The sequence below is a fragment of the Gymnoscopelus braueri genome (genome assembly GCF_963280865.1).
Source record: "Gymnoscopelus braueri genome assembly, chromosome: 7".
Lineage (NCBI taxonomy): Eukaryota > Metazoa > Chordata > Actinopteri > Myctophiformes > Myctophidae > Gymnoscopelus > Gymnoscopelus braueri.
In genome coordinates this window covers 44,731,445-44,754,303 of record NC_137608.1, presented here as the reverse complement: position 1 = coordinate 44,754,303, position 22,859 = coordinate 44,731,445, and the positions used below count along the sequence as shown (strand labels likewise).

The 22,859-nt window shown below is 42.1% G+C and overlaps 1 protein-coding gene across 1 annotated transcript in view; it reads left to right on the top strand.

The window, feature by feature from the left end:
- The window catches only part of kcnt1b (potassium sodium-activated channel subfamily T member 1b), a 148,357-nt gene that overhangs the window by 108,336 nt on the left and 17,162 nt on the right, over positions 1-22,859 (top strand). The window contains exons 13-24 of the mRNA XM_080432528.1: positions 2,228-2,392; positions 3,695-3,831; positions 6,682-6,745; positions 7,360-7,468; positions 7,738-7,846; positions 9,698-9,847; positions 10,015-10,250; positions 14,143-14,356; positions 16,788-16,893; positions 21,187-21,359; positions 22,087-22,158; positions 22,547-22,681. Coding sequence (XP_080288654.1) covers positions 2,228-2,392; positions 3,695-3,831; positions 6,682-6,745; positions 7,360-7,468; positions 7,738-7,846; positions 9,698-9,847; positions 10,015-10,250; positions 14,143-14,356; positions 16,788-16,893; positions 21,187-21,359; positions 22,087-22,158; positions 22,547-22,681 — 1,670 coding nt within the window. The remainder of the gene's footprint in view (positions 1-2,227; positions 2,393-3,694; positions 3,832-6,681; positions 6,746-7,359; positions 7,469-7,737; positions 7,847-9,697; positions 9,848-10,014; positions 10,251-14,142; positions 14,357-16,787; positions 16,894-21,186; positions 21,360-22,086; positions 22,159-22,546; positions 22,682-22,859) is intronic.

Below are 22,859 nucleotides of genomic sequence, written 5' to 3'. Positions count from 1 at the left end.
ATTTTCACAGAATGTTCACCAATTGTGACAGACCCAGAAAATGTACGCTGAGGTTTTAAGTGGAAAATCAGACGTACAATCTAAAGGGCTTTTTCTTTACTTCCCTGTTGTGGTGCATAAACACAGTAAGCTCGGCTCACTCTGCCTCTACGAATGAGGATTAATTAGGTGCAAGAGAACCTTATTCTCCTGACAAACACCCGACCTGATCCCTGCTCGCCACAGACAATACTCGTCAAAGCTGTACCGATACTTTATCATTTGCATTTTTGTTCGACCCTTATGTCAACAAATTGTACATCATTATTTGCTGACGTGTATAGTTTTTCTTCCCAGTAGCCTAACATTTTGGACTGTGGCGGTAGAATTTTAATGAGAACTCTCAGAGCCAATCAAGAAAAACACCATCGCTGCACGGCATACCCACCTCTGCACAGGGTATTGTATCTGTCGAAAGAGACAAGCACCCTCATCAGATCAGATCATGTGGGCGTTCTGTCCCTACAGAATAAATTAGCAGATGAACACACTTGCCTTTAATGAACCGCAGCCACAGACTCTCTGCGTCAGCAGTATTACATCCATCCATTTCATCCATCGCTGCGACTCTGCATAATCCACAAAGAAGATTAAGTCTGACCCCTGGCTACAGCTCATCTTTAGATCATTGTCTCAGTATAGTGGTTGCTTCTCGCCAGTTAGATCAGCAACGTCCAACTAATCTTCACATAAGCCTTATTCAGGTGTTTGACATGTGTCATATTCATTTGCTGAGACATTACATTACGTTACAGTCAATTAGCAAGACGCTTTTATCCAAAGCGACTTACAATAAGTGCATTCAACATAGTGTAGGCAAGAAAACTACTAATCACCAGAAGTCTTAAGTGCATTCTTTTCTCAAACAAGCAACTAAGAGTATACCTAGCGCTAAGGTAAAAGTGCAATATATCAGCTACCTACTTTCTTAAACAGATGAGACAAATAGGAAAATCAAATGAACAAAAGACATGGGGAAATAGATGGAGATGAATACATCGAGTTGTGCCTTCTCACTGCATCGATGTTATTCAGTGTTCACTACTGGTGTGTTTGGAACACTACTGCTCCTGATTTTGTAATACAACAAAATAAATGGCACACCCTTCACACTCTTATTAAGCTCAATTGGCATCTAGCCCTGGAAAGTGTGATTTAAATGTGTTATTTATTTCACCTCACTCACTACATGTGCAGAATGGGGTCTTTACCTTGTCAGAGTAGGATATCACTAAAGCACAGAACACAGAAATAGATGGTTTCTTCTCTCTTGTTGACACTGTGGTCACGAGCCACGGTAGTGTTGAACACCCAAACTGAAGAGGGTATATTGGGATTTTATTATTTTTCCTTTTTTAAGCTAAGGGAACATGGTTAGCATGCATTGTAGCTCATAGTGTATGCTCCACAAGAGGGAGCAAGCTGTGATAAGGCAAGAAAGGAATTGGGATGGAAGTTATGTCTTCGTTCAGTGATTTGCGCAGCTGGACGGTTAAATATAATAATCTCACAAACTCCTTTTCCAAAGAAGATCAATTAAAGGTGTTGTGTTTGTGGGACATCTGTTACATTTGCAACAGAGTAGCTGCGATGTTAATCTTTGACCTCTTGCACCGGATTGATGCTAAACAGTCTGCTAGAGATCAACTCTCTGAAGTATTCATACAACATCACCCTGAAGGAGGTGATGCAAATGTTAACCAGAGTGCTTCTAGAGTAAAGGTCCTTACACACCGGCGAATGTGCGAATATACGCAAAATTCGGACTCGTTCCGAATAATTAAAAGACGCTTTTTCGCTTCGCTTTTCCGCTTTTTCGCGCTATGTACGCTTGCATTGACTTTATAAGGTTTTAAAAAAAAGCGTATTATTCGCATGGCCCACAGCTCACCACATCCCAATACGTTACTCACATTGTTCCGCTGATGACAAAATGGTTTAAAAACGATGTTGCATGACGGCATATAAATTAAGTATTAACTTTTTGTTGATGCCTCTTTGCCATTGTTGGTGTGTGTGTGTTGGTGTGTGTGTGTGTGTGTGTGTGTGTGTGTGTGTGTGTGTGTGTGTGTGTGTGTGTGTGTGTGTGTGTGTGTGTGTGTGTGTGTGTGTGTGTGTGTGTGTGTGTGTGTGTGTGTGTGTGTGTGTGTGTGTGTGTGTGTGTGTGTGTGTGCGCGCGCGTGTGTAGTTTGAGGAGCTGGCCTTCTTGTGGATGGAGAGACAGAAGTCTGGTGGGAACTACAGCCGCCACCGCGCCCAGACAGAGAAACACGTGGTTCTCTGTGTCAGCTCGCTAAAGATCGACCTCCTCATGGACTTCCTCAACGAGTTCTACGCTCACCCCCGACTACAGGTACTGTACTGGACAGCCCTGGGGCAGAGCTTGTGGGGCTTTTGTAAATGTAGGACCATATTTGGTTCAAGGTTCAAGGGTGTTCTTTATTGTTACATTTTGTGCACAGGTACGAGTAAAACTTATTTTTGTCTGGCTTCCTTCAGACAAGGTAGCAGCATAGGTAGTAATAGTAAAGGGGAAAAAAAGAAAGACATAGAGAGAAAAACAAGAGTAAACAAAAGGAGTCAGTAGTTTTATGCCAGGATAATAAAAATGGATCAGCGTATGTACGTATATATGCTTGGCATATTACATACACCATTATCAGCATTTATCAGTAGTTGCCACATAAAACACCACGGCACCTTTTATATACAACAGTTTAAGTAAGACGATTAAGTACACTTTTTTTATTTTAGGGATCCTATCCGTCACTTCTCAGTCACAATAGGCTTGATGGATGGACCCTTTTATTGTTATTTACATATCTAAACAGCATGTACTGTAACTGTCGAGTTTTCAATCAAAACGTTAGGAAAGTTCAACTTTCTTTCTTTCTTGTTCCATAACGTTGGTCTACTGTTTAACTGAGCATTGCCTCCGACATGCAGCTCCATATTATGATGTTGACTTGTTTGTTTCCCTTGGAAATGTAAAAAGAAAAACAAGCTTGCAGATGCATTAAAACTAGGCGCAGGACAAAGTGATCAAGGCAGGTTAAAACAGAAATGGAGTACGCACACTATGAAGTAAACTTTCTCAGAGTCAAAACTTTAGCAACACTTCGACCAAACAGAAGAGAAGGTTGAAACTTTAATACGCTTTTGACTGTGAACGACTTGACTTCACAGTGTGCAGACTCTATTTATTTTCCCTGGGGAATGTAAACACCATGAGGGAGGGAGAAACAGGAACTAATTTCAGAGGTAATCCAAGAACATTGCGGAGATATTAGATGACTTGCATTCTAAGGGAGGCTACACAAAATATTGATTAGCTACAATCTGCAGGTTTTATGTCCAGTGTAGAGAGGTAATTGCAACAATGTCTGAATTACAATAAAGATGTCCAGTTCAATGTTCAATTCAGTGTGCCGTCTACTTCAAATTACTTTATTGACATCGTCATTGACAACCAGTAGGTGTCCTTTGCAGGTTTTATGTCCGTTGTAGAGAGGTAATTGCAACAATGTCTGAATTACAATAAAGATGTCCAATCCAATGTTCAATCCAATATTCTACCATGAAGATTGGTTAAAATAAAGTTAGAGTAAAAATGTAACACTGAGGATTTGACCGTGTGTTCTTGTGGCTCGTGCAGGACTACTATGTGGTGATCCTGTGTCCGACAGAGATGGACATCCAGGTGCGACGGATCCTCCAGATCCCTCTGTGGTCCCAGAGGGTTATCTACCTCCAGGGCTCCGCCCTCAAAGACCAGGACCTCATGAGGGCCAAGTGAGTTAGACATTCTCAGCAACTTTTTAGACTTTTTTGGGACATTATTTTGTACATTTTCAATCATTATCATGTTCGCCTATGACATGCCCAAAATAGGTATGCCAGATTGAAAGTGTTTAAATAAACACGTTCCTGCGCGTACGCACGCACACACACACACACACACACACACGCACACACACATCAATCAATCAACGTACGGCCAGTGTTTGTAGATGACAGGCATTATGAAGCTGTTATAGATCTGGCCCATAGAAACATATCCATTGATGCTATGGAAGCATGAAAGCAATACTGGCAACTATTGGCAGCTGAAAGCTACATTTTCTTTTACTATGGAAATGTGATCAATATCTTTTTTAATACCACTACTGGCAGGTAGACAAAAACCTCACATCAGCTAAAAGCAAACATTAAGCAATTAATCAAATTCCATTTTTGGTTTAAAGGTAAGGTAAGTGATATATTAGCTATAGAGCGTCTGTTCAGTAATGGGGTCTCCCCGTCTCTCCAGATCTTTAATAAAAATAAGAGCTAGAGACGGAAAAAGGTAGAGTAAAAAGGTGGGATGCCAATTTCAGCTAATCAGGAGAGACTACCCCTTTATCAGCTTCAATTTGATAGTGTTCCAGTTCCGATTTCTTTGAGTCATCCCTTCCAATTTCACTTGTAAACTGTGTCCTGTGTGAGTTCTCCTTCCTGGCTGGATGCGATTGGTATACCAACAGTCACAATCTGGTGGTGTGGGGAGGACCCAAATGCAGGACAGCAAGGCAGGCAGAGTTAAAAACCCAAGATTGGGTGATATATTACAAAATAACAGGGAAAACGTCACAATCACAAAAGCTAAACATGATGTGACATCAAACAATTACTCGACAAGGGCTGACCGGGGAACAATGCTAATATACATATGAGGACTGATTATACATTAGATACAGCTGGGGGAGACAAGAACATAGAACCATGAAAACTAGAACATGAATATAACACATAGAAATACAAGGCCTAGACAAGACAGGCAAAGTCTGTGACTGTGACACCAACCTGAAAATGCATTTTCTGTTTACTAAAGAGCTGGAGGCACAGGGAGACTCCTGAACAAACATTCTACAGAATATTGAGCTACAGTATTTAACACTTATTAAAAAACAAAAACAAAAATCGCTTACCCTACCTTTAATTTAATTGAATTGAATTGGCGTATAGTACTGTAGGAACAAAACAAAACCCAAATAGTCGCTGAGTCTCAGACATTACTTAAGAACACAGCAGAGAGATATTGGTCAATATCGATTGATTATGTAACCCCCAGCCCTGAAAATACAGGCCACTAACTATTCTATAATAGGTGTAATTAAAGAAATGTCTGCAAGATAAACGAATGGAAACGTATGTGCAATGAGAGAGTATTGTACTTTCTGTTCACTTCACACTGTATTATTGTACTGCTTTAAACTTCCCCATGGAAAATGACCAACTCTCATAGTACATTAAATTCACAATGACAAAAAAAAGGCCCAACACATGCTGGGTGTCTATGTGTCTACTACAGCAGTAAAGAACAGGAAAACCGTTACTTTTCAGGAAATGGAAAAAAGAATTGTGTTCCAATGGATCCAGTGTTGTTATTATTTAGTAATAAGCTCTTGCTAATAATTTTCATTGGTTATTTATCAAACCAACTGATAGACTAAACCTGGCGTTCCCTATTTTGGGCAAGCCATTATAGGTGGAGAAAAAAAGCCGATCTACAAGATCACAACACATTGATCGCGAGGATTTTGTGTGTGTGACACTGTCACAGGACAAAGTATAGAATAGAATAGAGCATTGATTTATGAAGAAAAGGAAAACTCAAGGAATATGGAATATTGAGATTTCTGCTCGACAGCGACAATATCCAGTTGGCTGTCGGTGTCCTCTGCTTGTGTATCAGTGTAATGAGATCACAATAACCATGGCTCATCCACAGCCATAACAGCCAAGTGGAGGACTATAATATCAGAAATTATAGCCAGAGAGAATCACATTAGAATGTGTCTGGCACTCAGAATTACAGCAGTGATGTAGACTGACTGTTATCGTATGCGTGTCTTGTATGTACCTTCAGAGGACATTGTGGCCTACTGATCCATATGTGCGCGCTTCTTTATGTTGCAAGCGACAACGTTATTGACTGTGAAATAGTGCCTGTCACATAGGAGTGTGAAAACAAAGGCATAAATTTTGCCATGTGCATCCTACAATGCATAGAATAAGAATTGTGCAGGTGATAAAATGCATTTCATGCTCTGAAATCCAATAAGCAATACTGCTCAGCCAAGCAAGCACTGAAACCACACCGCACCTGACCCCTTATGCTAATATATTTGTTCTGTTTTGCTCTACAGCTAGAATGTGGCAGTTTTATGTCAGAGGGTAATTATGTTGCCTGCTGTTAAGCCTGATATCGTTGCACGCGGGTGTCGTGCACCAAAATTTGAAGATTTGCAAGCCCACAACGTGTCACTGTGGGCTTTTAACTGCTATTGTTGGTGTGCGACACGATGCGCAACCAAGTATTGCTAGGGATGGGAATTGAGAATTGGAATTCCGAAAATATTGAGTATCGGGAATTCAATAAGGTTCTGGCTTATCAATTATTTTATTGACTCTAGCGGGACCTGACCTGAATTCACTTTTCGAGAGTCATGTCATGTCATTGAAATCAAATCACCGGCACAAACTTATTATGTTTTTTGCCAGTGATTTGATTTCAGTGAGCTTTATTGGAATTACATATTAAGTTGGTCTAATAAAGCTTTTGACTTACACCACACACCTTCTCTCCTGTGATTCCTTCAGGATGGACGATGGAGAGGCCTGCTTCATCCTCAGCAGCAGGAATGAAGTGGACAGAACGGCCGCAGTGAGTCACTTGAATAAAATAAAGTGTTTGTATTTTGTATTAATCTATCTGTAGCTTGTATAATTACTTTTTTTTACACCTCTAAACATTTGTATCTGTGGTAGAAGTAATTTGGTTATTCTTATTTGTCTGCTTATAAGTTACATGTTCTCAAATCGAAATTTGAATCAGATCTAAGTTTTTCAAGAATTGTTAGAAAATAATTGCTTTTTTCAAAATATCGGTCAAAACATAAGTAATCAGTCTAGGTAGGACTCTCCAAAATCAAGATCAGCATTAGACCCAAAAAAATAGCATCTATCAGGCTCATCAGTTCCTAAATTGAACCAAACTGAACTATTGACTAACATTTCACTGCTCATATACTTGCATGAGTGAATGACAAATAAACCCTCTGGATTCATGAGCCCTCTCTACTTTGAGACTGTGATGATTGAGTCTGCAGAGCAATTTAGACGCAGCTATGATCACATTAAGAACATGCCACATCTCTCAAGCACATTTGAAGGTTCTTAAAATAGGATTGCGGGTCCATGTTGAGTGATTGCGTTGCGCGTATTGTATTATACAGCAAGTGGTGGGTTTTGCATACAAAGTGTCTTTTTCTTTCACAGGACCACCAGACCATTTTGAGAGCGTGGGCCGTGAAGGATTTCGCCCCAAACTGCCCTCTCTACGTCCAAATCCTCAAACCAGAAAATAAATTCCATGTAAAGTTTGCGGGTGAGTTCAAAGTGGTTCTGTCTTGACTAAGTTGTCACCCTGCCTTTAACCTGTCTATACTTGGCCTCCTCTTTTTTCCCCTCCATACATTTCTAGTTGATCTAAAAGCTCGCAACGGGATGTTTTGTGAGCTTGTAGATCTACTTTCACAAAATGTTTGCCTATTTTCAAAGTGACGCTATAGCATTCAAGTGGTTAAATATGTTTTTGTTTTGTTTTTCCATCTCTCACCTGACAATGAAATCTTCATTCTAATGTGTCTCTATCAGATCATGTGGTGTGTGAAGAGGAGTTCAAGTACGCCATGCTGGCCTTGAACTGCGTCTGTCCGGCCACGTCCACTCTGGTCACACTCCTGGTCCACACCTCCAGAGGACAGTGAGTAATACACTCCACTGAATGTCACCTCAATTGATCAATTAATGATTAATTAACGGCATCATCATTAAGTCCTCTGACTTCCGCTCTCACACAATTGGAATTGATTCTAGGAGAAAGACTTCCTGCCTCAGCAGGCATTTTCTTTTTCAGAAACTCTACATGCGAATAACCTCCAAATAGCCTCTGACTGCAGCCCCCCTATTGTGAAAAAAGTATATATATATTTTTTTTTTGACAATAATGACATGCCCAAAATAGGGACGCCAGGTTGATAAAAACGCCGTATATGAATAGAATTTTAATTGAAATTCAAACATTTTCATATAGATATAAATGTGTTAAAAAGATTAATGAATGAATGAATTAATGTTATTCTCCTCTCCGAACCCTAGCTCACCCTAAACTCAAATCCATTTGAAAACCTGTGCTATAAATGGCACTTCACTTCTGTACAGCGACGAACGTTCGGTTACGTTGTAACCTGTGTTCTCTGAGTGAAGAGACTATCTCTCCACCTCATACATTATGAAATATGTATGAGGTGGAGAGATAGTCTCGATACGATGGAGAACCACGTATACCCACAACAATTCAACTTGTCACTGAGCAAAGGGGCCTTGCCGTGAATCACAACTAAAATGCACTGCAGCAAACATTACCCTGGTGCCTGTTTCGGCCATAAATCTACTCTTGTGTTTTTTTTGTTGGTGTGCTGTGGAAGGTGATAACGAGTCATTCTCACTTTTACTGTTGTAATTTCCTTTATTGAAGGGAAGACGCGGGGCAGTATTCAGTGGACAGCCACACAGCACAGTGTTAATCCAAAGGGCATCAGACTGATTAAAAGTGGCGAGGCAGTTGAACTGCTCTGTGAGGCCATGTCCTCATGGCGTTGTTCTCTTGGACTGCGGTCTCTCTCTCTCTCTGCACGACTAATTTCTGGGAGGAGAATTTAGAGAGACGGAAGAGAACACCCAGGCGAAAGGACACTGATAACTTATCCAGGCCAGACGAATCTGTGCGTCAAAAGGGGGAGAAATGGAAGACGACACACTACACAGTGTGGCAAATCTAGTTTTGGTCCAAGTTTTAGGAGTGAAAAAAGTTGGTCGGAATTACTCTCCTATTTCTTCTCAGGGATCAATAAAGTTTTATCGTGTCTTGCTGACGTCAATCCAGCTCTTGACCGAAACAAATTCAGCCTTCAACGACTAGGCTGCTGTTTGCAGCGGTAAATCACTGTTCAAAGGCTGCACACTCATTGTGTACAAACTGAAAGAGCCAAGCAAGGTGACTTACAGTGGTGTAATGTAACTAAGTACATTTACTCAAGTACTGTACTTTTTTTAAAGTTATTTCTACTTTACTGGAGTATTTCTAATTTTCTATACTTTTACTTCTACTCCATTACACCTCAGAGGCAAATATTGTACTTTTACTCCACTACAATTATTTGAAAACTTTAGTTACTAGTTACTTTGTAGATTGTATCATTACAAAACATACATTAGCCACTTCAGCCCTATATACATTTCGGCCATTTGAAAATAGCCGATCTACAAGCTCACAATGCGTCGCATTGAGCTTGTAGATGTGCTATTTTCAAAGGATTTGTATTTGAAAACTTGTGAAATGGGACATTCTGCATAATGAGTACTTTCTACTTTCGGTACTTTAAGTACATTTTGATGCTACGATACTTTTGTACTTTTGCTCAAGTAAATTTTGAATTCCGGACTTTTACTTGTAACAACGAGTATTTCTACTTTGCAGTATTGACACTTTTACTCAAGTAAGAAATGTGAGTACTTTTTCCAACACTGATGAAATGTGGACGTGCCATTGCAGGGAAGGACAGACGTCCCCAGAACAGTGGCAGAGGACGTACGGGCGCTGCTCGGGGAACGAGGTCTACCACATCCGCCTGTGTGACAGCAAGTTCTTTGGAGAGTACGACGGAAAGAGCTTCACATACGCCTCCTTCCACGCACACAAGAAGTTAGTATCCATTCCCGCATAGCTCAGTTGTTCTCAAACATGTTCATGTCAAGGATCCCCAAATTGATATGTATTTGGCCCACAGACCCCATTTGAAATGATTTTGTGAAGAAAAAACAAAGAAATGACCAAACCTTAAGTTATTAAAACTCCAATAATCCTCTCAGGTACGGCGTGTGCCTGATCGGCGTGAAGAGGGAGGACAACAAGAGCATCCTGTTGAACCCGGGCCCGCGCCACATCATGGCTGCCCCTGACACCTGCTACTACATCAACATCACCAAGGAGGAGAACTCTGCCTTCATCTTCAAACAGGAGGAGAAGCAAAACAAGGGTCTGACCATCGCGGGCCTCTACGACGCCCCCTCCAGGCTGCCTGTGCAAAGCATCATCGCTAGCATGGGTGAGAAATCTTTGGTGTAGGTTATTAGTTACAGTAGGTATGGTATGGCTGTTGTGTCGTGGTGACACTGAGTAGGATTACATTTTTTGTTTAGGCACTGTTAACCACTTAAGCCCTATGATTTAGTGACATTTTTTGCACAACCGCCGATCTGACACTTACCACTCGGCGCATCACTCCCTCGGGTCCCATGGCGATTCACATGCCGAGTTTGAAGTCAGTCCGTCAGGTGTTTTTCGAGATATGTGGGGAACTCACTCACTGACTCACTGACTCACTCACTCACTGACTCACTGACTCACTGACTCACTCACTCACTCACTCACTCACTCACTCACTCACACGTACGTACAGGCGCAGAGGTTTCACACATTTATAGGATATACTTTGTCCTAACTACACCGAATTGCAAAAAATAGCCAACCTAGATCTATGTGAGTGATGCATTAGTGAGCTGGTATACATTTGAAAAGATATTTTAAATGTTTTTGTAATTTGGGGAAATTTGGGGAAAATGTTCGTCTATAATGATATGCCCAAAATATCACTTGAAAGTGGTTAAAAGGCCTCTCGTAGTGATGCAAGGTTTTTCCATGGTGATTGCTGTGGCGATGTCGTATACTTTTGCTGCATGATTTCTCACATGCTTTTTGTTTTTGTTTTCCTGTCTTGGCCGCTGTCGTGTGCTTTATTTTTTCCTTTTTTCTTTGACCTGGTAAAGTTGATCAATCCACCTCTTATGGTAAGTGTTTGCATGATGAGTTCAGCGTCATGCTATCTAAGTAGTTTAACCACTTAAACCCTAGTCTTGGTGAAAAAGACCTGAGTTTGCAACTGTGCTTTGTCTGCTCTTTTTTCCTTCTATACTGAATCTCTTCACCAGAAATATCCGATCAACAAGCTCGCAACACGCCGCGTTGTGAGCTTGTAGATCGGCTATTTCTGGCAAGTGTTCGAGGGCTTTTGACACAGGGAGGCGGGGTCGTACAGTGCTGGATTGACGTCACAGGGCTTAGTATAGTGATAGTCTATATCAGTGAAAAACTAATCACATTCATTGTAACTTAGTAACTCAAAGTTACTTGGATTAATAACTGTAATATTATTACTGATTTGGCAATTGTATTAAGTTACAGTGGGGGAAGAAATAATATAACTAGTAACTAGTTACCGCCCAACACTGTTGAGCGCTTGACGCATGCGTGCGCGGGAGACGAGCACAAACACGAGAACGGGATTGCGTCCGCTTGTCGCTATGCCTGGCAGAATGCCTGCACCTCGCTACCTGAACGCTCGCCTCCCATTGATAGTGAATTACTAGGCGCGTCAGTCGCTTCCCGTGTGAAAAGCCCTTAAACTTACCTCTATACTGTACTGTACAGTACCTCTAGCTCTGTTGGAGAAGTAGTAATTTTCAACCTAAAGGAGCATACCGGCGGCCTGGCATGTTTAGGCCTGTTGTTTATACCACTCACCTTTTCCCCCAAAGTCCTTAGTGTTAATTTAACTCAGAGAGTGTACAAATGGAACCAAATGGACCCGGAAGGGTCCATTTGGTTCCATTTGTACACTCTCTGAGTTACAAACCCCCAGTGGTTACAAATGGATACATTAACACTGAGGATTTTACTGTGGTTCGTTCGATTTTTGAGCTAGCCATTGGGTGACATTGATTTCAGTTAGGGGAAGAAAATCTACTTGAACACACTTTTAATTAGCTCGAGGTAGGTAATCCAATACAGTTCATTGAATTTAATGGTTGTTCTTTTTGTCAACTCTACATTATCGTTGCATTTTAACAATGTATTTTAAAGTGTGGACTGATTCGAATAAAGTCTAGCCGAAAATAGTCCCTGAAGAATAGATTGGTTAACGACCGAAATTCTAACGTCCGTGGTTTTAACCTTGCAATTATTAACACTGATTCAGTTAAACTCAAAATCTAAAGTCATTCATAGGAATATGGTCTATGATTATACGTATGATATGGCTAACGGTGTGAATAAGCAATTACATGTGATGACGCTGGTATGGTCCTTTAAATGGATCACTTAGATAAACCTCTGTAGCATACATTGATATGTTTTAATTAGTTTTGGTTTTGATTATTTTCTTATTATTTAAGAAGAATTATTTCATTTATAGAAAAAACGGGCTGTGTTATATGTATATGAGTGTACACATATTTTGTTAATATGTTATATGTAGAATATTGCACAACTATTGACATTGTTGATGGCTTGCATGTTCTTTAGCTTTAGTTTGTCTCATAAAAGTGGCCTTGGCTCTTTAAGCACCAACAGATCAATTGAAGGGCAGAGAGGATAAAGGTGGTTATGGTTATGATGATGATGATGATGAACATGATTATGACTGAGTTTTTATAATGTAGCATTAAGTGTTGAGTAACAGAATATTTCTCAGACATATAGACTAGAATATACCGCATAGTCACTATAATAATAATAATAATAATATTTGAAACAAACCTCAAAGTGCTACAGTACAGAATAAAAACATTTGCGTAAAACAATAAAAAAAACGAGGGTCTTAAAAAAAAAGTTACACTCGTAACTGGTAGAAATGTTCAATCTCTGAATTACAGACCCGTAAGAGTTACTGTACAAATAGATAAATGATTATTGAGGATCATTTACCTGTTAGTGTGGTTCATTAGATTTTCATGTTTCATTAGATTTTCATTAGCTTTTCACATTTCAGAGATTCTCATTAGATGTTCGAGCAAGTCATTGGGTTCTAGGGCTGTGCTCCAAAAATCGATGCGGCAATATATCGATATGTACTCCTTGCCGATGCGCGTGTCGATACAGAGGCTATTATAATACGACATTAAATGCTGCGTGACTCGCCTAGACAAACACAGTCAAATCCGCAGTGTTAAACTCCAAGAGCATGCAAATGGAACCAAATAGACCCGTGAGCTTCCATTTGGTTCCATTTGTACTCTTCAGTCAGGACAACTCAATATTTTTAATGAAAATAAAATGAGCAATTGGGTTTGCGATGAATGGATCTGCTTTCAGGTATTCTGAGGGAGCACTCTACAGTAGGGTGAGGCGATATGACTTCAAATCAATATCACAATTATTTCAAGCTCACACCGCGTCGCACTTCACCTGTTGTGAGCTTGAATATCAGGTATTTTCACTATGTTTGGACGCCACCATTGTACAACCAAGTAACTTAAGTGGTTAATCAGACTAATTGATTTAGTTGACTAAAACAAAAATCTATCAGATTTTCTCTCCTGGAGATTCATTGATTTATAAGGGGAAAAAAGAAATAATAGAAAAAATGCTTCTCAATTATTCAATAGAGTTAAGATACATGAGCCTCCTATGTGGTAGGGGAGATGTACTATAGTATAGTACATCTCCCCTACCACATAGGAGGCCTTCTGAATCCCTCATACTACATTAAAGCAGATCCAAAATAACAGGTAGCTGGGGTGGTGGAGGATGAACAGCCATCTTGGGAACAGCAGCAGCACAACGAGAGCGAACAAGGAATGAGCAATGTAACCCTCCCCGATTAAATTGAGTTTGTAATTGGTTAAGAATAGACGTGTGGAGCTGAGACCGACCAATTGTCGGCCACCAGCAACTGCGAGGAGTTTCCTGACTGAAGTTGCTCTGCGCATGTCACTTAAGCCCTATGTTATACTTCGTCATACGATGGTGTCCCACAGCGAAAATAGTCGATCTACAAGCACGCAGCGCATTACATCGTGACACGTTGTGAGCTCGTAGATCAGCTAATTTCACTATTGTGGTGGCTAAATTAATACTAAGGCGCACATGTCCCATACCAATTCCATCGCAGTTCTTGGGGCGTATTGCCATATCAGAGTCTAAAAATCCCCTTTTCTCAGGCACGGTAGCCATAGATCTCCAGAACACAGACCCCCCTGAGGACAACAGCAAGCTGACCCTGCCCACAGAGAACGGTGCCAGCAGTCGAAGGCCCAGCATCGCGCCTGTCTTGGAGATCGCTGACTCCACCGCCATCTTGCCCTGCGACCTGCTCAGTGACCAGTCGGAGGACGAGACCACCCAATCAGACGAGGAAGGCTCCGTGGGATCGGAGTAAGCGTCCGATCGAGGGTGGGGTTGGTGGGGTTGGGACCAGTGGGAGTGGCTTGGAGGTCAACCCGTTCTGATATTATAGACCACTTATCATTCCACATTACACTGACATTACACTGGAGCGACTGTGGCTCAGGAGGTACAGTGGCCGTCTTGGAATCGAAAGGTTCCCGGTTCGATTACTGACTGCGCGTCAAAGTGTCCTTGAGCAAGACACTGAGCTCCTAACTGCTTCCCGATGAGCAGGTTGGTGCCTTGCATGGTTTCCTCTGCCATCGGTGTGTGAATGGGTCAATGTGAAATACATTGTAAATTCCTTTGAGAAAGGCACTACATAAATGCAGTCCATTTAGGCTACATCACACAGGCATGCACACACAGGCAGGTTGCAAAAGAACCAGACCTCAGAACTTGAGTGTAAAAATGCATTCCATCAAACTTTCGGCTGTAGTTTGAAAAATCAAGCCCCAGCACAGAGGGGGAGCACTTGACGGCGAGCCGCTATAGGCGCACGAGTGCCTCAAAAGCTTCACACACGAGGACGTTGAGTGAACCGAAACTAACGCGCTTCAAAACAACAGGTTTGGGAATTGCTTACACACAACCAGTGTGGACCCACACAGTCTCAGTATACAAATAATTGGATCTATTGACTCACAAAGTGTCAAAGCGTTTGGCGGTTTTGACGTAAATGTTCATGGGAAGTGATACATGACTGGACAGTGGACACATACGTCCAGTCGTGGCGAGTAACATGGTTCCAATGGACACACTTGTTTAGAGGGCACCGAGGCAGTCAATTAAAAATAAAAAGACTCCTGCACCTTGGCATGTTCTTGATACTATAGGTCTTTGCCTGTGTCTCCGACGGGGCGGCAGGTGAAGATCGATTGGGGTTTGAATGATGAAGTCATGTGCGTGTCACGATGCGTTGATACAGGCCTGAGGCCGTGATGGAATGCGCACGATGACACGGAGGTCAGCTCTTTTTCTCTGGAGTGAGAAATTTTCACATGAACGCTTGTCTCACAGACATCATCGACCCACAGCGCCCATCCAGCACCTGACACAGACAGGCTAACGTCATACTATTTAAATAGTGCACGAGTGCCGTCTCACCTTCACTTTTAGCCTGAGTTATACTTAGTTGGGGGCTGGTATCGCGCACCGGAAATAGCAGATCTCGTAGATTTGTATAAAAAGGGCATTTCACTCCTCTCCTCTCCTCTCCTCTCCTCTCCTCCTCTCCTGAAGCTATTGTTTCATGAAATGAAATGTAGGAAGGTAAATGATACCTTCCTTCTCTTTCATAACAGTAATCGTTTCCTCTCTCTCTCTCTCTTCTCTCTCTCCATTTTCTGCCAGTAGATTAGATCATTTCAGCACAGCGTGTGCACATGTGCCTCGAGCAGCATCGACATCCCTATCTCAGTCCATACGAGCCGCTCCCCAGCGGCAGTCTGTCAGAGTTGAGTTAGGTCTGGACACCGAAGGCGTTCGCAGAGCGAGGCATAATGCTGGGCCCCACTAGCCCCGAGCTCACATTAGGCCCCCTATGCAGTGCACCGCTCTCTTTCACTGCTTTTAAGGGGCGTCAGGCGTGCTTGGGGGAGTCAGAGGCAATTTTGCGGTGGGTGTTTGCAGGTGGGTGTGGGCAGAGGTAGGTATAAAAAGAATGAAAAAGATGGAGAAAATCTGGAGGCACCACAGTGCCATCATGTGGCGAGAAGAATGCACTGGTGTGGAGAGGCAGAATCCTCGGGGATATGGAGCAATTACTGAGTTTGGCGCGCATGGATGTTCGTTAATAGACCTATTTCACAGCATTTGACATTAGTCTCTCAAACCTCCAACCTGCAATGCTCCATACTGTCTGTAAGTAACTGTGTGCCCCCTGAAATTATTGGTGCAAAGGACGTTGTCGTCCTGTCATATCCGTTCACGGAAATATGTTCAAATACCTTCACAAACATTTACATTTCTGCTAAGCAGCAACCGAGATATGCTTCGACTAATTTGGTTTACAGTAGGACAAATGTACGTGACTGCAAAGAAGAAACGGGAGTGTGGGCGATCTTTCAGAGCTTCTGTTGTACAGCCTGTATGGTGGAAGCCTGTGAACATTGTACGAGCCAGTCTCGAGAGACTGCGCATAACATCAAAATAGTAGGGTGAATGCAGGTGTCGCCAATTATACTAATTAAGGCTCCTTTTCCTTTAGTGTAGCTGAGCCTTTCCAGTTTCCAACATGCACAATAGCAGCGCCCTGACTCCGCTTGACCTGAATGGAACGGAACACTAATAATTAGTATCACTCGTAACACTTATTTTCACCCTACTAAAATGGATGCTGTGTAAATGGTCTATTACCCACTGTCTCAGATTGCCTCTCACTGACTTTTAACCATCCTGTTGTTTTGTTCCCTCTCAGTTTCGTGAAGGGCTACCCGCCCAATTCGCCCTACATCGGCAGCTCCCCGACCCTGTGCCACCTCCTCCCACAGAAAGCTCAGTTCTGCTGCCTTCGCCTAGACAAGGTAAATGTGCAGGCATTCAGGAAGGCAAAAAAAAAATGGTATCATGGTAATTGAAAATATGGTTAAAACATAGTAATTTAGCTTTGTGGAGTCATTAACTTGGCATGCGTCTAACTTGTTAACACATCGAGTGCCAGAGGTCTTTTAAAACAGGGTACATCCAGTGCCAGCGTTCTGATCTGTTTCGAGCTGTAGACACGCCTCCACAAGGACCCGGATGTAAACAAAGGGTGTGTGCGCGATGGTCGAAGGGTCCCGTCTAACGACTGGAACGATAATATTTCTAACGCGATCCGGCATTGCAGAGTGATCGCCCGTTGAAAATGGCTTGTTTTCACCACTGTAAAAAGATATTGAGATATGGACCTTTTTCTCAAGATCCTATCATTGGAGCGGACGGAGGGTACGTTTTTTGGACTCAAAAGAAGAATGGATGGATTCACATCCATCCATTACATTTAAAAAAATTCCGCGGATCATTCCTAAGTTGCGTTAGAGCGCCCCATGTGGAAAAAATATTAATAATACAAATAAAAAAATCACACCCAGTGTGAAGTGGGCGGTGTGGTCATCAAAAAAGCTAGCCAATCACAGTGCTGAATAGAGTCAGCCAATAGAGTCAGCCAATCACAGTACAGGAAAGTGGGCCAAGTGGGCCAATCACAGTGCAGGAAACTAATACTAATGAGGTGTCCCAACCCCACTTATAGGGGCGGCTACACCGCCCAATAATTGAAAACGTAGATCTACGATTATGGCACTCGACGGGTGTATTTGCAAACACCTAGATCTGTCCAAAACTGTTTCAGGATTCAAAAATAGCACAAGTAGCAGATCTTCAAGCGCAAAACACGTCGCTTTGCGCCTTGTTTCAAGCTTGCAGAACTGCTACTTTTGATGCTTTTGATGCAGCTGGCGTAGCGGTCCAGGCACCTATAGGCTCAGTGCAACCTGACAGCGTGTCGCAGGTTCGAGTCCCGATCCCGACAGCCTTTGCTGCACGTCTCTCCCCATCTCTCTCTCCCCATCTCTCTCTCCCCATCTCTCTCTCCCCATTTCCTGTCAGCCTACTGTCCTGTCAATAAAGGCATAAAAGACCCAAAAAAAAACTTTTACAAAAATTAAATGGCCACCATCTTGGATTTATAGGTGGCTTTCAGGCCTTTCTGAAAAAGTAGGTCCTAGGTGTTATTCATGGCAATTTCGGTGCTTGTATCACAAAGTGAACGATTGTTTCACTAATCTGCTGTACTAAAAGGCTCTCAATCAATGGCTTTTATACAGTTAAACTGACCGGCAATGGACCAACTGTAGCTTGAGGACAACCCACCTTGCACTGTCACTCAGCAACAATACAGACCCATTTTCGAGACGTAATCCAAATTCTTTTAATCCAAAAAATTGGAGGCTGTCTGCCTGTCTAGAACGTGCTTTTATACCTATGCTTGATTTAATTGCCCCCGCCTCCAGAGCCGGACTGACCATTGGGCATTTGGCCAAATGCATGTTGGGCCGACGATCAAAATGGGCCTGGATCTTCTACAGTGTGGATACGCTGGTGTGTCTTCAGATTACCTAAATGACTGAAACTCTTGTCACAATGTTTACAAACAAAAGGCTTTTCCCCAGTGTGGATACGCTGGTGTCTCTTCAGTTTACCTGACTCATTAAAACTCTTGTCACAATGTTGACAGTGGAAAGGTTTTTCTCCAGTGTGGATACGCTGGTGTATCTTCAGTTTACCTAGCTCATTAAAACTCTTGGTACACTGTTTACAGTGGAAAGGTTTTTCTCCAGTGTGGATACGCTGGTGTTTCTTCAGATTACCTAAGTGACTAAAACTCTTGTCACACAGTTTACAGTGGAAAGGTTTTTCTCCAGTGTGGATACGCTGGTGTACATTCAGACTACTTTTGATATTGAAACTCTTGCCACACTGTCGACAGAGGAACGGTTTTTCTCCTGTGTGGATACGCTGGTGTCTCATTAGACTACTTAACTCAATGAAACTCATGGAACACTGTTTACAGTGGAAAGGTTTTTCTCCAGTGTGGATACCCTGGTGCTTCTTCAGGTGACCTAACTGATTGAAACTCTTGCCACACTGTTGACAGTGGAAAGGTTTTTCTCCAGTGTGGATACGCTGGTGAGTCTTCAGAGTTTCTAACTCACTGAAACTCCTGTCACACCGTTTGCAGTGGAAAGGTTTTTCTCCAGTGTGGACACGGAGGTGTTTCTTTAAGTTACCTACCTGACTGAAACTCTTGCCACACTGTTTACAATGGACAGGTTTTTCTCCGGTGTGGACACGGCGGTGTGCCTTCAGAGTACCTAAGTGACTAAAACTCTTGTCACACAGTTTACAGTGGAAAGGTTTTTCTCCAGTGTGGATACGCTGGTGTACATTCAGAGTTCCTAACTCACTGAAACTCCTGTCACACCGTTTGCAGTGGAAAGGTTTTTCTCCAGTGTGGATACGGAGGTGTCTCTTTAAGTTACCTAACTGACTGAAACTCTTGCCACACTGTTTACAATGGAAAGGTTTTTCTCCGGTGTGGACACGGCGGTGTACTTTCAGTTCAGTTAACATACTGAAACTTTTGTCACATGTTTTACAGATGTGGGTTTTCTTTCCTGTCAGTGGATGAGTATTTACTTCTGGCGTAGTTACCACAACTGTATACTGATGATTTCGGGGAGATCTTGATTCATCTGTGTCTCCTTGTTTTTGGCTGGTTGCAGAGCTTGTTATTTGATGACCTGCTGTTGAAGGAATCTGTCCGTTCTTCATCATTTGGCAATTGGCAGTAGAGGTCATTGTGGCTCCTCTTCACTTGTTTATGGAGGACCTGAGAGACGGAGGCACATGGACAAAACAACAGAACAAAAGACCTCAGTCTGGCAACACTGAGACATATATCTTTGTGTCTCTTTATCTCTATCACTGGGCTCTACTTCACTCTAGCGGCACTCGGCTGTAGGGATGAAGTGAATGTGTAAAGACATCTTCACACCTTATATAGGCTGATAAGAGACCAGCCTACGTCACACACACAACACATGTTGCCATGCATGACTGGCGATGCCGATTTGTGCTTGATCCTTGATATCACTTTATTGAACTCAGAAGTGGCTCAGCAGCTGAGATTGTCACTAAATGGAAATATATATATATATATATATATATATATATTGGTGGTTCATATATATATAAACCACCAATCCGACCGATATGCCCGATATCATGGACGTATGTATGGAAATCGTTACGATTTTATTTTCGAATGTGTACTGGAAATGATTTATCTAATGCGTTTTGATGTACTCGTGTTCCCTGCAGAGTTAAGGTGTATTCATTTGATTCTTATTTTAGTTCATGAAATGTTGATGTCCCAACAACTTTGCATGTGTTTATTGTGAGTAATGAAATAATAAGTGAACAAAGTGGATGTGAGTCTTCATGGCAGAAACAATCTGACAACATGTATCTCCTTTTCTCTTTGTACACTTTAGTTATGTATCATGTTCTTTATTTGTGTGTAAGTATGCTTAATTTCATACTGTCAGCTCTTTCTTTCTTTCCATAGTGTTTTGTGTAAATATTGCGTCCACTTGTTTGAGCTAACCGAAAGCTGCTGATGTATGTGTGACTCTAATCTTATAACAATATTCTAAATAATACACAACACACTGTTTCTATTAATTACGGCATAAATTATCCATAGATGGCTAGTTTGGATACCACCGCAGGGTGGACCATGGCAGGAGGCTCGGAAACCTATATAAGGGGATGAATGGCCTATGCAGTCCCGACCTTTAGTGACCTATTCGACCCCAACCTTCCCATATATGGAGATCCCCATAGATGGAGATACATAACATACCTAGCTCTGACATCAGAGAAACCCTCCTGGAACACCCATATATGGAGATAAACGAAACGTCTAGGACTGACATCATGGTCCCAGATTTGGGCATAGTCCAAAACATAGTCCGCTCCATATATGGATATGCCTGACACCACCGAAGTGACACCCGGGCCGCAGCCAACAGTATGAAAGGCCTCGGGATGCCTTGGTTAAGTTCAGTCCATCAGCGATCCTCAAAGCAACCTTAACTCTCTTCAGAGTAACAGACATCGATACAAGTGGCTCTTGAGTCCGGTTTTAACCAACCAGGCGATGATCTGTTTTATAATTACTATCAAAAGAATAGTCATGGATTATTAAAAGCGAGAGGAAAATATCTCAGTCTAGCTGGGACAAAACTCACCCGTCTGCTGTGTCCATCCAGGGCTGCACGCACAACAGCTTCGAGGACGCCAAAGCGTACGGCTTCAAGAACAAGCTGATCATAGTGTCTGCCGAGACGGCGGGGAACGGCCTCTACAACTTCATAGTCCCCCTGCGAGCGTACTACAGACCCAGGAAGGAGCTCAACCCCATAGTTCTACTGCTGGACTACCCGTAAGTTATTCGTGTATTCATGGATGAGATGTGGACTTTGGTTTATGGTTTTGTGTACCATTTTGTGTGTGTGTGTGTGTGTGTGTGCGTGTGCGTGTCTTTTGGTGTGTCATCGATGACTGACGTCATAGGCTGACATCTTACTTAAGTAATTAAAAAAAAAAATTGGAAAAAATTTTTTTTCTTAAAAACTAGTTAACTCGATCTAGGCAATCAAGCGATGGATTCTAAAAACGAGTTAACTCGATCTAGGCAATCAATGTGTTAAGCAAAAATTGCAATACCACAATGTAGAAATACTCTATTACAAGTAAAAGTCCTGCGTAAAATTTTACTTGAGTGAAAGTACAAAACTATTGGCACCTAAAGTACCAAATGTAAAAGTACTCATACACACATTCTATGCAGATATTTCAAAATGTTTTTTTTCCCCCAGAAAATAGCAGATCTACAAGCTCACAACGCGTCGCAATGTGACACGTTGTGAGGTTGTAGATCTGCTATTTTTGAATAGCTGAATTATAGAATAATTAATAAAAATCAGCAAATAGGCCTAACTTAACTAAAGTTTTCTGTTTGTAGTGGAGTAAAAAGTACTTTATTTGCCTCTGGGATGTATAAAGAAGAATGGAAATACTCAAAGTGAAAGTAACTCAAAGCTGTACTGTAGTTACTTTCCACCACTGCTGATTACTGTGGGATGCTAATTGCTTGACGTTTCCTGCAGGCCAGACAACCATTTCCTGGAGGCCATTTCCTGCTTCCCCATGGTGTACTTCATGGCTGGCACCATTGATAAGTATGTTTTTGAAGAAATGATTCATGAACAGATGCTACTTTTCTTGCTAATGTAAATGTCCACCATAATGACACCTCTTGCCATTATCAAGTTCATTGTGCCCTAAACCAGTGGCTCTCAAAGTGGGGTCTGTGTTAATTTAGCATCACAATCAGATTAACTATTTTTTTATATGGCAATTGTAGCTAGTCTATTTTAATCTTCTCTTCTGGGGGTCCCTGAAACTAAATATTTTCAGGTGGGGGTTCGCGGCCTAATACATATCAATTAGGAGGACCTTCATGTGAACATGTTTGAGAACCGCTGACCTAAATGGCACACATGAGAGCCCTTTAACGTTTGTCATCAGTCTGAAAGTCAATGCTGTTGTTGTTTTGCGACGCACCAGTTTGGACAACCTGCTGCAGTGCGGCATCATCTACGCCGACAACCTGGTGGTGGTGGACAAGGAGAGCACCATGAGCGCCGAGGAAGACTACATGGCCGACGCCAAGACGATCGTCAACGTCCAGACCATGTTCAGGTAACATACAGTGGATATTCACAGTGATAGAGATAAAGAGACACAAAGATATATGTCCCAGTGTTGCCAGACTGAGGTCTTTTGTTCTGTTGTTTTGTCCATGTGCCTCCGTCTCTCAGGTCCTCCAGGGCTGGTGGGCCATGAGGATATTGTACAAGTAGTACAGTAGGTCCCCCAA